General features: G+C 37.1%; 1 protein-coding gene across 1 annotated transcript in view; it reads left to right on the forward strand.

Moving 5' to 3' along the window:
• LOC138028295 (FERM, ARHGEF and pleckstrin domain-containing protein 2-like) overlaps window positions 1-15,000 on the forward strand; it is a 61,422-nt gene that overhangs the window by 19,880 nt on the left and 26,542 nt on the right. The window contains exons 7-15 of the mRNA XM_068875780.1: window positions 743-816; window positions 948-994; window positions 1,116-1,203; window positions 2,295-2,383; window positions 3,186-3,252; window positions 4,785-4,879; window positions 5,860-6,000; window positions 6,205-6,993; window positions 9,146-9,300. Of these exons, the coding sequence (XP_068731881.1) occupies window positions 743-816; window positions 948-994; window positions 1,116-1,203; window positions 2,295-2,383; window positions 3,186-3,252; window positions 4,785-4,879; window positions 5,860-6,000; window positions 6,205-6,993; window positions 9,146-9,300 (1,545 nt within the window). The remainder of the gene's footprint in view (window positions 1-742; window positions 817-947; window positions 995-1,115; window positions 1,204-2,294; window positions 2,384-3,185; window positions 3,253-4,784; window positions 4,880-5,859; window positions 6,001-6,204; window positions 6,994-9,145; window positions 9,301-15,000) is intronic.

Raw genomic sequence — 15,000 nt, forward strand, 5'->3', positions numbered from 1 at the left:
CGGCTCGTGCATATGCAAAACTATAAGACATTTACCGGCGAGAATGACCGCTGGAGAGTCAGTAAATTTGAAGACTGCACTAAATTGCCATATCTAAGTTTACAAATAATTATGATGGATTATTTTGGCATCAATAATTTTCTTCATTAAACAATCGCCTTTTTGACGACGTTCACGAAACCAACCACATCAACATGTGTGGTCCTTAAATAAGAATCACCCTGAAGAAACTGACAAAATGTGTAGACAAAGGAGCCTTGTAAGTTTCTGTTTTATTTACTATCGTTTGCAAAGTTGTTTAAGCGAGTGAAATGTTCTCATCGAAGTTTGCACAAAAACGTGAAACAGTCTACGTGCAACCCAAATGTTTAAGCTTTGCAAAGTTGATGGTGAAGAAGCTAAAAGTTTAGCTGGATAATGAGCTTAACAAAGCGTTATATTTTTCTAAAAGTTAACCTTAATGTTTACACTGTTGTAATAAAATTCTACCGCAATTACTTAACTAATTCACTTTCTTTTTTATAAGTAAAAAAAATCTGGAAATTCCTGAGGGGAGGGGGGTCATCAAAGACTCCCCTGGAACGGAAAATCCTGGGGGGAGGGGGGGGGGGTGCAAATCAAAAAGTCTTCTGTGGTGGGGGTATGGATATTTTCTGGAACCACACAATTAATCCTTTGTAGTCACTCCCTCACTGCACACACGATGTGTACGTTATCTTTGACATGTGTTTTCGTCTATCAGGAGAACTAGGTGATCATCATCCAATGACATGTAGAAGTGGATATTTATCGGAGTATCAATTTTTCCCCAATCAGGTATGAACTTAATACTCATGATTTACTGTATGTACTGCAAGAGCAAACAGAGCTTTAAGGAGAATTATAAGGGTACATCCTTTGGTAGTCTTGTTAATATTATTATTATTATTTTTTATTTCTCCGTACAGGCTTCAGACTCTGAGAAGAGAATATCGACCTACCACAAAGAGCACAGGTGCTAATTTTTTTTTACATTTTTTGTTCATGTACCAGATGAGTATTTTGGCTGTTTCATATTATTGCAGGTTTCAGATAAATAAATTATCATTACTGCTTCCTCTATTCTTTTGTCACAGGGGCCTGTTACCTGCTGATGCTGATTACAATCTCTTAGATGTGGCAAGAAGATTAGAAATGTATGGTGTCACACTTTATGCTGCCAAGGTAAGGCACTGCAGACTCAAACTCCGTTTTGGACGCATTCTTTTAGACTGGTGTGTCAAGGATTTTATTAAAATTTTGCTCAGGAGGTGAAGGTTGGTGACCACCTTGGTGAAGGTTTGCTGCAAATTAGTGAACACTGGCATCTTGGTGTTCATGCGATGATAAATGCGTGGTGAGAGTCGTTGTCTTAACATTTGCACCTGTACATTGTACATGTAGCCCTTATCACTTGTGAAAGGGTTTTTCATTTTGCCCAAGCAACAAAAGTGACAAAACTTGGTGTGGTTTTCATAATTATCTTAAACACATGTGTTCTTGTAGCCATCTCGCCTGAAAATTGCAGCTTTCGTTTGATGTTTTTCCCACTTTCGGGTTCGTTTCACAGTGGTCGTCTTCAACACTCAAGTCGTCTGGACATTTATGTTTCTTTGTATCTTTTGCCGCCAAAATAGCTGGAAATTTTCCTCTTGGACAGTTTGTCAAAAGGTCAGCACGTTGTGCTACAGCACACAGTCAGTCAAGCGTGAAGCATGCAATCATTCAAATTTTTTTGGGTTATTCCAAATACATGTACATGTATGGTAATGTTTACAACATTTTCTCATTTTCATGCGGTTTACGTGGCTGCCGAGTATTTTCCTGTCATGACTTTGATAACTTTGAAAACTTACATTCATTTTATCCTAAGATCAGAAAATAAGAGGAAGAGTTGAAAGTGATGAACACATCTTACAACCACAAATGGAAATTGTAGCGCAGCCGCAAAATTTTAAGGGACAAATCGTCACCAGAACAAGACAATGTTGCAACTTCATGCTCTGGCTCAAACCCTCTATTCTACAAAGGGGGTGTCCAAAAATTGTGAGAACATAAGAATACAAGAAAAACAACACCATGCCTTATTAGTTTGTTTTATTTGAAGAATTCTATTAAGAGTATATTAAAGCTCGTGCATGTGATGTTTTATCGGTGACCCGATAGGCTGTTTTTGCTTATGAATTATTAATGAGTATTTGAAAGAAAATGTGAGCTGGTGCCCTGGGTGCATTGCTGAAACTAATCTGGATTCACTTGCCTTTTTATCTCCACAGGATAAAGATCAGGTCCAGCTTTTCCTGGCTGCTGCCCACATGGGGGTTTTAGTATTTCAAAATGGCTCCAAAATCAACACATTCTCCTGGTGAATACATTTTAAAGTCTCTTTTTGATACACTGTAATAATAGAAAATCTTCTGCATTTATGCCATCAGCTGAGCCCATCAAGTTTGCCTAACGACTGCACACCAGTGGCTCAGTTGGTTGAGCACCGGGCTGTCATGCTGGAGGTCGTGAGTTCGATTGTGGCCGGACCAACACTCAGGGTCTTAAAATCAGGGTTCGTGCTACTCCTTGAAGTCCTTGACAAGCCCTGGAATTTAAAGGGGCTAGGTCACACAATTTTAGGCAATTTCAGCACTGATTGAATGGTCATAAATTTAACTAAAATATCAAAATAACTGATGAAAACTATAGAAGAACTCTAACAAAAGACAGGGAAGCCAAGAAGGGACATGGATGGATGAAACTGGAGAGGACTGAAATGGATTGAATTTGGGTAAATTTGAAAAATGTCGGCCCACCTTTTTTCAAATTTATATCAGTCTTTATCAAAATGTCATTTACACAGCTGGAAAATCATTCTCAGTTGTTATGTGGCTGTGATTTTGCAAATGAAGGACTCTTGCTCTGTCAATTTGACGTTAAGAGCTCATAATCAACAAAATTGAACAAAATTACCAAAAATAGGGTGACCTACATGTAGACACTATTCGAGAAGAGTAGGGGATGAAGTTCCCGGCATTGTGGCTGTCCTTTGTGAGTGTATGGGTGGGTGGATATAGCAGGTCCACATCAGCTGAATAGCTGCCAAAACGGCAACCTTCTTACACAAATAAATTTAATAACAAACAAACAAACAAACACGTTTTTTCTGTTCGTTGCAGGGCAAAAATAAGGAAACTCAGTTTTAAAAGAAAGAGATTTCTTATAAAGCTTCATCCAGAAATATTTGTAAGTTTTTGTTTGTCTACTGTGTAACATACATGTTGTTATTATTATTATTATTATTATTATTGACAGTATATACTTATGGATGCCATACAAAAAGCAAGCCAAACCTGGGGCAACAAACGTAACCCAGGGGCCTTGAACGGGGAAAAAAAAAAAAAAAAAAGAAACTAAAATAACTATATACATATCTATATACAGTTAGTGACTCTTATCGCCTTATTGTCCGTCTCTTCAAGTTAGCACTTTAAAAGTGCGCGCAATGTTTAGAGAGTGAGAGATGACCGCCTTCTGCATGCGGAGTAGGACGTCTCCCCCTCGGGTGCCGAATAGTTCCCTAATTGCTAGATCTACTTCTTTGGACCATCCTCCCAACACATCGATAATGATGTTGAACTGCTTAACGGTGTAGGTTGGGAATTGCTGTTTCAATTCCCACCGAAGGGGGGTGTACTTGGTAGTCTTCTCCACCTCCTTCTTCCTGTTATCGATCCACGGGCAGCTCATCTCGATAGCGTAGATTCTCTTCTGCTTATGATCAATCACTGTCACATCCACTCGGTTTGACCTAACCTTGTGCTCAGCGAACATTGGGATATCCCAGAATGCTTGTGCATCCGGAGATTCGTAGAGGGGCTTCGGAGCAACAGGGGAGTACCACGGTGGCACGCCTTCACACAGCTGCAGATCTTGTAGCATCTCAAAGAATAATACTTTGAGTGCAGCGTTATGTCGGGCCAGGTTATTATTATTATTATTATTATTATTATTATTATTAAAACGAACCGTAACCCTAACTTCTAAGGATTTTGAAATTGTAGACCCTCGGAGACACATTTTCCATCATTCTGAGATGCTAAATTGGATATTGAAGATACCAAGGAAAATGAAATATTTTCTCTGTTTTTAATGACTCCAGCACTTTCATTTCAGTTGTTCGGGAAAAAGTATGCAAAATTAATTATTAGCTACTGATCTGTAAAACTTGATATTGACAAAAGAAAATTACTTATTACATGTCACTGGATAACTTTATGTAGTATAATTATACTAACAAAGCAGTGAGCTGGTTTTTCTGTTGTGGATGGAAAACTGGGCACCGTGTGCCCTGTAACTGTCTTATGACTCATTTGAAAGTCTTTTGTTACTACAAGCCAGGGATACTTACCGTTAGTTGGAAAATTCTGGTTGGGGTGACCATTGCATAATAATACAGTGTAAACTATTTTCCAAGTAGTACTTGGAACCAACAGGACAAAATAGCACTTACCATTAAAATGTTCCATTTTCAAAGCTTGGTTCCCAGCCCATACACGTAGCTTCAGTTCATGACTCGATTTCGAGCCAAAGAGAGCCTGGAAATGGAAGAATTCTTGGTAAAATGGTTGAGGAATTTCTGAAATTCCTTTTCCGGTCGGAAAATCAGGAGTGCTTCTGGAAAGTGACTGTTACGTTTGACAGTTAACAGAAATTTTTTGTATTCTTGGCTGAATGGGATGCACCCCAATACTCATCATTTTTTTGTTTTCTACCAGGGACATTACAAAGATGTTGTAGAGTTCCAAATGGTGAGCAGGAATGCTTGTAAGAGTTTTTGGAAAATTGCAATAACAACACATGCCTTCTTTAGGTAGGTATAAACCATGCTGGTGCATACTTGTTAAAATTCATGTACATGTGTATCTTGATGAAAATGCAACACTGAGAAGTTTTAAGGCTTAATGGGTTACTAATTTCAGTTGGTTTGTTTCTATTGGAGCAGGGCTTGAAATTGCAACAATACAGTCGCATTTGCGACTGAATTTTTTCCCTTTGTGACTAAAATATCTGGAGAAGTCATAAATTTGCAACTTGTTTTCCTCCCTCGCTCTTTCAAAACCAAAAGGTTGGCAGTTGCCATGTTGCTGCTACTGAATTGGTGATAATTTACTCCATTGGGAGCTTAAGTGAGTTATTATTGTGCTGAGAAAACTGTGCGCAATATATTGTTGTTTTCCAGGGTTAGGGTTAGGTTATTCTGTGTGTAAACTACATTTATTTAATATACACGTAGTTTATTTGTGTGGCACTGCATGGACGGCATGCAGGACTTTCTGTGATATTTATTGTTACAGAAGAGAATCCACTTTGACATAATGTATTTTTACGATTTAAGTGACTCAAGGATCTCAGAAAAAAAATCAAAGTGCTCTTTTGCAGGATTTGAAACATAACAACCTTCTGATTACTAGTTCAGATGCTCAAACCTACATGTACATGTACATGTACTGTAGGCCATCAACCTCCCACAAGGCTGCTATAGCTCAGTGGTAGGCCATCTGAAGGTCATATTTGATGCCTACAAAGAAGCACTTACTTTTCTTCCGAATTATTGCTGAGTTACCTTTGAAAAAATATCATCTCTTCAATTCATTTACTGGGGTTAACATATAACTTCTCCTTCATTGCAATAAATTAATTATTAGGAATCGATCTTTTTGACTGTCGGACATGCACCCAGGGATGTTTTGCCAACAATGCAATGCCTTTGCAAATAATTATTAATAACACTTCATACATACTCCGTTGTGATAAGAAATATTATTGGTTGACTGTGTTGTTAATATTCAGGCAAAATCTAGGCATAACAGCTCCCAAACCTCGCCGAAGAGTATTCAGCCGAGGATCTTCATTTCGATACAGTGGTAGAACACAAAAGCAGATCATTGAGGGGTGTCGGACATCTTTTCGACAGCCTCCCACATTTGAAAGGTGTGTAACTTTTCTCTTTTGCTGTTCAACTTGCAAAAGCAAATTATTGTGGTCTTGCATGTAGTCCTGGGGGGGGGGGGGGGAAGGGGGTGACTGGTGTTTGATTTGAATTTGCTCTTTTGTCATTTTGTACGACCAAGTAAATATTAATTTTATTGTGCTCACTGCACCTTATTTTTTGCAATACTGTAATTTTTTTGTCAGGTCACAAAGCATGAAATCACCAAGCAGGAGTCATTTTCTTGGAAACTCAGCTGAAGCATCGACAAGGTCATTTAATGCCTATGTCAATGCTGAAACAAACAGAGTAGTGGAAAGCTCTCCACCTCGGCCTCTCATACCCTTTCAAAAAATTGACGAAAATGAAGCTCCTTTGTTAAATGGTCCTACTGCAACCAATACAACAATGCTACAACCAGAGGAGAAACAGCAACATGTTAGCTCTGAAGAAGATACAGTGGCATTGTTACCAGAAAGTAAAGGTGTAATCCCACTGCAAGATCTTGATGATGAGCCTGACATGACGAAGGAGGAGTCAGATACCCCATCTGAAGCAGCATCAGAACCAGACGTGGAGTGTCAAGAAGAGGCTGCCACACCAGCTGCAGAAAGTACAGAGGAGGCTTCTGAAAACATGCAAGAGGTCCCAGCTGAGAATGGAGGGGAAGACAAACCAGGTGAAGAAGAGGATGAAGGATTTGAGCATGGAACACCTTTGAATTATTACGGGGACAATAATATTGAAGAAGAACTTTTGGTACCTGAAGGTTGTGTGCGTGTTGAGTACCAACCACAACCCAAACCACCTTCCCCAGTGGAAGTGAGTGATGTTGATACCATGTCTCCTCCTCCACCCACCCCTCCCCCTCCACCTCCTGAGGAAGAAGAAGTTGAGGAGGGAGTACGAGATGAAGGTGTTGGACAGGAGTTCCCATCACCACCACCTGAGATTCTTCCTTCACCACCACCAGAGCTGACAGATGAGTTTCAAAAGTAAGTATTGAACACTGTCCTGCTAATGTACTGTTGGAAGTATTCATAATTGTTTTCTTTACATGTTTTGCCATGCCGACTAGTTATCCCTACATGTAAGTTCTAGTGTCTTTCCACTGATGCTTACAATTTTGTGAAATTTGGCAAATCACTATGTAAGTTAATTTTTAAATAAATCACACATGGGTAATTCCCCTCGTTATTCATTGACAAAAAGCCTTTGATCTTTGGAAAAAGGCCTTTTGTGCTAATATGCGTGAGGGATGCAAAAGAGCTGTTGATTAAATTTCAAAACAATTTTGGAGAAAAGTAGCAACATTTTGTGCATGCAATTATTGCTTTTTTTTGCCATGCAGATTGTTTATCCCTAAGTGCCTGATGAAAACTGCCAGTCTTTTTCTACTTATGCTTACAATTTTGTGAAATTTGACAAATCATCACTTTCCAAATGAAACAAGTACCGGTAGTTCCACATCTTATTCACTGAAAAAAGCCTTTGCTCCGTGGAAAAAGGCTGTGACAGTTGCTTGTTGTAAATATTAAACCTTTTGTGCTGCAATTTGTAAGGGATGCAAAAGGACTATTGATTAAATTTCAATACAATTTTTGAGAAAAATAGCAACGTTTCACAAGAACTCTAAGTTGGCGGGTGGTTTGAGTAGAGTAAAAAACGACTGTCAAAATGGAATATTAATTTTAGGTTTGAAAGAACCTGTCTTAAATTACAGACCTGTAGTTCAGTTTAGAGAAAAAAACAGCCAGCCTCTCTGAGTGAAGTAGCCGACCAAAACGCTTTTGGTTGGCTGTCTTCACATACCGCTTACTAACTGAGTGTAAGGGCCATACTGTAAATTACAGCCCACATTTTTCGAGTGAGCCATAAATCTAACGGGAAAAATAAGGGTTCGTAATTTACAGTATGGACCTGATCATATCTCTATGCAGGGTTTTCAATAAAATTTTGAGTAGGTGTGTAGGTGTCTACCCATATGAGAATAGGTGGCTCTGGCAATAAGGTGGCCATAAGGTCACCTCTGCTTGTGGGGTCTGGGGGCATGCTCCCGCAGAAAATTTTGAAATCTAGAATCTTGGAAATATGATTTCCAGCTTTCTGGGCATCAAAATTACATGTAGCTAAGGTAATCACAAAAATATTTATGAACAAAAGGAACAGTATTTTTAATTTTTGCAAGACTTTCACTTCATACAAAGGCAAGAAAAGAGTTTGTAAAATATTCTTCAGTAAGCGAAAATACCGCGGTATTTATTAGAAACAAGATAGAAAGTAAAAATTTCTTCAAAATGCCTGTTCCGGAATGTGATTTCTTTGGAAAGAATGCAAAAAATTCAGTCTGGCATGCTTTATTGAACAACCAGCTTGAAAGCAAGACCAACTTTTACTATGATACCACTAAAAATAGTGGAAAGTGTGTTGATCGCGGACACACGCAGCTGCTGAACACACTCAGATGAAGAATGTGTGGTTTACACACAAATTCTCAAGACAATTTACCAAATTTTGAACATTTTTGCGCTATAGAGTGGTTAGGCTGTAAACATTTTAAGGGGTTTGTTTTTGTAGTAGAACTTGTAGTAGACCAAGTAGCCGGTGAGTTGATGACCCACAGCTGCTGGAGCTCCAGTGGTAGCCGGCTTCTATTGAAAGCCCTGTCTATGGTAATCAGCCGCACGAGAAAGGAAACTAGTTGAATTAAGTCAAGCGGAAGGTTCAACTGCGATAAAGATCTTACAAATGATAAAACTTCTTGGCTTTTTACTTGCTTGCAAAATTCAAAAGAAAAGACATGAAAAACGTGCTATAGTATGTCTTATCGAAATTTCAAATTTAGCGACCATACCGACAGTACAATATGTCCCGCCGAATCTAGCCATTCACAGCATGCATACGATCAGAGAGATAAGAATTGAATGTGACAGGCAGCTTCTTTCCTGCTTCTATGTGTACTGACAGTACATGTTTGAATGTATCTTAATCTAGGCAAAGTGTTGACCATTCTTCCAATAAAATGTGCTTTGATAGTAATTATCAAAATAGTGTTTCAAACTTTCTAACTATTGTTTTTGTAAAGAATGAAAATTGTTTCAGTGCAGAAAGGACCAGCAGTAACTGTTTTCAAACTTGTTCATTTAGGACGGATGATACAGAAATGCCTGTTGCTGTTGTGTTACACAACGGTGTTCAAACAGAAAACAAGGAAGCAAGGAGTGATTCTGAAAATCTTACCAGTACAAGCAGCACATTAGTAACCAAAGTTCAAAATGGAGGAGTGGCTGGACTGAGTAAAGGTGGGTGCATGAGTTACATGTAACAAATACTAGTAGGACTTGATTGAACATTTTGAAAACTCTTTGCTATAATTCAAAGATGGAGGGGTTCATGTATGTACAGTGTACATGTAGATATTGGTTTGTTTTTCAAGCCGACCTTTGAATACATTAACACTTGGTTCAAAACAATTATTGTCACAGTATAATATAATGTACCTTGAGTCTCTGATCAAGAATATAGGTTTAGCATCATATAATACTTATGTCCTTAAAATGTACTTCACTGTACTAGTGTTCATGAATCCAGGTTGCATCATTGGGATAAACCTGGTTTGCTTTCCTTTTTTAAAGGTAGTCACATACATTGGAACCTCCATTAACTGACCACTCAGTAAGCAGCCTTGCTCTATTAACTGTAAGCAGCCTTGCTCTATTAACTGTAAGCAGCCTTGCTCTATTAACTGTACTCTTTTACTGTAATCAAAAGTCCTGAAATTTATAATTGCAAAATAGTAAATTGTATTTATCAAACCTCTATTAAGCGGCCACCAAGAGTTTAATACACTTACATTAGCTTTTGAAAATGTGTTGAAGTAAAATGCAGTCCCAGATAGGTGACAACTGATAAAAACGTTCAAACACACCTTTATTATGTCACTAAGTTAAGTGATACAGGTTTTAATTTTACTCAACATACAAGCTTAGTGTAGAATGCGTCAGTCAAATCAAAGGAATTCTCCAACAATAATTAAGCTACAGTTGTACCAGATTATTTGTCCAGATTATTTGTCCTTATTGTTGTTGTTATTATTATTATTATTAAATTGTTGTTAATTTTACATATATTTATAATTATTTTTTTGTTGTTGGGAGTCTTGTGTACTGGGTTAAAGTTCAGTGCTCTACCGTACTCATTCTGTGAAGAACTGCAAACATCTAAGCCAAAGCATGAAATTTATGTGCTCCAGTTTCTCTTTGATGAGAATTTAACTCAGCGATTTTACATGTAAATGCCAAATACACGAAGCCCAACTTCTTGCAGTTTTCTCAGGGTGCAAAGTGCACTTCCAGAATTTGGATTCTGTTGTGATTGGTCTACGTAAATTCTGGCTCGTTTCAGCAGATGCTTGTGGGAGAGGAATGCGCGTTGCAAAGCTTTCATAAAAGGGCCATCATAGTGGAGAGTTGGGGAAATGAATGACAACATAATTATATTAAAGAGAACATAATATTTTTTTATGAGCAATGCTAAAAATGGGCCTGATTGCAGGTTAGAGTTTGCCCAGCAATTGTCACCTTCCTTTCTTGGGATTTTTGGGGTTTTTTTTTATGAAAAGGGCAAAACACCTTAGAAGTTGCTTTCCATGCAAAATCATGATGAAACCTTTGATTTGTCAATTAGACATCGCTATCTGAACATTCAAGTGGGCTTTTTACAGACACCTAGGAAAGAAAGGTTAATTAAACTTCCATACCAACTCTTTTATTTCACACAAGTTGATGCTCTTTGATGGTGTCTGACTGTAGTATACTGTAGCTTCAGTAAGGCCACTAAATTTAACATATTATCAGCCTCGACTGCTAGTTTTGAACTTGAAGATTTTGTATATAATTGAATTTAAGTTAAGTTGTTTCTATGTTGCATTGATAGCATTCAATATGCCTTAAACTGCATGTAATTCTATTTGATGTATAAATTAGTTGTAATATATTGTAGAAGTTCATTTTATTTACATTTCAATATCTAAGTAATGTATTGTAAATTTTTATTGTAAAAGCTCTTTTTATTTATCTTTTAATAACACGACCCCACAAGCTTCCAGCTTTTGTGTATAAATAAAGGCAACCTACTACATTGTACCTGCTACCTACCTGTTTAAGTGTGCCTGTTATGGCCTGTTTTGAATCAGTAATGAGTCAGTTCAAGTTCAAAGGCATTGTTGATGATTTTTGTGAATTCCAGACTCTTTTAATCGAAAGGGGAACAGTTTTAATAATCCACAAAATAAATAATTAAATCTGCTTTATAGCAGGTAAAATACGAGAAAATTCTGAAATACTTAAATGCCAGGAGGTGAATAACGTGTAAAATGACATGCTTAAAGTTAAGACTCCGTTTAAAAATATCATGATAAACTTGAACTTGAAGCACAATAATTACCTGTACTCACATATTTGATAATGTTATTGTTAGAGTTTCCTTTTGTTTGACTTGAGTACAATTTGAGCGTGAAATTATGCATAAAACATGACTGTGTGATCTGTCTTTGATTAACTTTCAATAACCTGAATATTCTTTGATTCTGTTTCTTATCCTCCTTTCTTACAGTATACATGTAACCTCTTTTTACACTCTCCTAATTCTTTATCCTGATTCTCTGACTTTTATTTCTTTCCCTCCTAATCTCTCTTCAGATTAAGATGACGTCTGTGGCCCTTGATGTCAACAACGTTTGAGTAACCATTTTCAAGCTAACAAAGGACACTTTAATTCAAAACAGTGTGTTCTGTTAGCCCCTTTCTTTAACGATTGACATACCAGAAACAGGCTTTAGAGGAGAAATTGCAACTTTTCAATCATTGTAGTGAACCGTGTTGAACTGGTCATTATTCTTTTTTCAATGAAGTTGTCTCTGTAATCTAGTCAATAACTATCTGTGCACTCAGCTGGGCTGTATTAATTACTTGTGATAATAATGTCTAGTAACTCATTGTAGCAATTTTGATATGTTATTCTCAAAAGGAATTTTTTTTCTAATATGTTTGTACTCGGCCATTGTTTGAAGTATACATAAGTGAAATCTGTTCAAAACTTTTCATAGATTGAATCAACAATTGTAAACAAGTCAAAATTTCTGAAGAATTCTGTCCTTAGCCTGTTTCAATTTGCAGATGAAAGTAGCGTGTTTTGTTCTTGAAAGAAAGGGGCTAGAGAACACATGTTAGAATTAATCAAATGTTTAAGTTCAGTGCAAGGTAAAGTCAACACAGAATCTTGCTTGTATACAAAATGTTTTTGTTTTCACCTATAATTCTGGCTAAAAATTCAATGTTTAAAACTATGCCAATAATGCGAAGAATGCTTTTCTTTTGATTGCATGGCTCTTTTCTCTTATTTCCTGTTTCTGAAAGTGTATTTACACTGTAAATGGACTAATTCAACCCAAAACAGCTAATACATGTAAATCACTGAAGCTTGTCTTTCCATGTTTCTCAGTCATGAAGATCATAATCTTTAGGCTTAACAAATGCTGACATCCAAGTTAAAATTATAAACATGAATGTGAAAGGAAAAAAAGGTTAATGTTATTTTATGGTTGTCCTGAAGGCATTGTCAAAACACCAGTTGAGTTCAAGGACACCATAATATTTTAAGTAATGAGCTTTGCTTTAGTGTACATGTACACATGTATTTTAAACAATAATGTTCATTACATCATGTAGTAAACTTTATAGTTATGCCTAAAATAAGTCCCTGTACAAATGAAAGCAGTGAATTCACCATGTTTGCAACAAGTAATAGACTACAAGCGAGTTTCAAAAGCCAGTTTAATCCATGGAAGAGGGTCTCCTAGGGGTTTTGGGAAACAAGGGATCGAAAAGGGGAACAAAATATCTTGGGGAACAAGGGAAGATAAGCCATGTCGGGAACAACGGAACGCAAGCAAATTTTTATAGGGAACAAAGAAACAAGGATCCCCCTGGGAGGCCCTCAAGAAATTTAGCTCTTGTTGGGAAGAATGTCTCTTCTTGTCACATATCGTGGAAGGGTTTTTTCAAGGTCAGGGCGAATTTGCTCTGACTGACAAAGGGCTAATACTTGAAACTTCATCTCATAAATCTTTCTTATGGTGGTTAATTGACCTAATTCATCAACTTGTTCGATAAAACCAAATTTTTGTGTTTCACTTCCCATTGACGCACTGTAGCACCAAAGTTTCCTTAGTCTTTTTAACTGAAATGTGTGAGATTATAAATTAAGTTTTATGAGTCATTAGTTTTGAGTAGGTGTTAAACTTGTTTCATGTAAGCATAAAACATGTGGAGGTTTTAATCCTATTTCAAAAAAGTTGTATTTATAAAATAGTTTTGAAGTCTATGGGGCTTCTTATTCACTGCTAATAACAAGCCCACATATAGAGATTGTATCTTAGAGGGGATTGAGGAACCTAAGCATAACAGGTATATTCGATTCAGTTAAATAGTGAAAAAAAAAAGTGTTATTTTCTTTTAGAATTCAGTTTTTATAAGAAACTTACTTGACTTTATTTATCTTAATGCAATGTTAATAACCTGTTTGAAGAATGGTGTGTTCATGGTTTTTAAAAAAAGACAGATAAAAAATGATGTGTGCTTATTGACTGAGTAAGATGGCAGATGGGAGAATATTTAGTTGAATCGGGTCATTCCTTCTCTGTCAGTTTTTCGTATGAACATTTGCAATGATTTTTTACCAACACAACTCCCAGCATATTTTTTAAAATTTTTTGTTCCTATCATACAAATCCTAAGAATAAGTGGGAGTGGCTGGGGACTAGCTTTTCCTTGTGCTAGCTTGTGCGAGATTTTTCCATCTCCTTTCCTCCTGTGCAATTTTTTTATATCGGACAAAAATTCTTTCAATGTAAATTGTAGACAAGACGCCTATAAGTGCGTATCCGTGGGATGCACAAACAGTTAACACAAATTGTCCAGTTACAGTGAACTACAATTACGGGAAACTTTGCAAAATGGCGAGAGATTACCAGAAAGATAAATCTGTAATTTACATGTAACTGGAAGTTATTTGTTGTAAAACAGAAATCATCTAATATTATTAAATGCTACTAAATTTGCAAATGGAAAGATCGAGGGGTCATCCGGATACGGGATATTTAGATAAAAAATTATAGGGATACGGGATATTTGGGTGGAAAATACACGGGATACGGGATATTTAAGAACCGAACTACAGCATGAGAATTAACAGGATACAGGGCGCATATTTAGGCCAAAAATTAATGTGATAGCCAAATGAACACACTCGTTCGATTGATAAATGCTTAGCACAGTGGCCGATTGAACACGCTGTTTCGATTCACAAAATGTTTGGCACAATGGCCAATTGAACACACTGGTTCGATTCACAATATGTTTTGGAACGAGTTCAAACAAACTGGTTCGCAAGAAACAGATCGATTGGAGTATTCTTTCTATGCAGTAATGTTCACGGTGGAACACACAAGAACGAAGCAAGATCTAGAAATAACGTAGAAAATTCTCCTTGCCTTTAAAGCTTGCCGTTCTCGAAGAAAAAATATCTGTCCACTTTATGAAGTACTTTCAGATGTGAGGTTACTCTGTCAATCATCGCAGGTGGAGAGGATTCTAAACTAAGTAAAGAATGCGGAATAAAGCTTCAATTTTCCAGCAATGGGCAACAAACGCCTTGATGGCGCTGTGACATCGCTCGCGCTCCTGAGGCGAGAGAGCCCGAGTTCAAGCCGCGGGTCAGGTTGCTACAAATACAGCTCGCGGGATACGGGAATTAAAAAAAAGAACATTGAAGTCCGTGGAATGGGCCCGAATTGTTACCGTGGTTGCCTACGGCATCCCACAGAAAAAGCTGTTGGCTGTAAGAGTTGTTTACATTCTGTATTTGGAGATGTTGTCTAGATCATAGAGCATAATTAAAGCAACACATACAATTTTTTGCTTTATGGTATTAAAATGTTGTTT

Source organism: Montipora capricornis, chromosome 13, assembly GCF_036669925.1.
Source record: "Montipora capricornis isolate CH-2021 chromosome 13, ASM3666992v2, whole genome shotgun sequence".
In the NCBI taxonomy this organism is placed as follows: Eukaryota; Metazoa; Cnidaria; class Anthozoa; order Scleractinia; family Acroporidae; genus Montipora; species Montipora capricornis.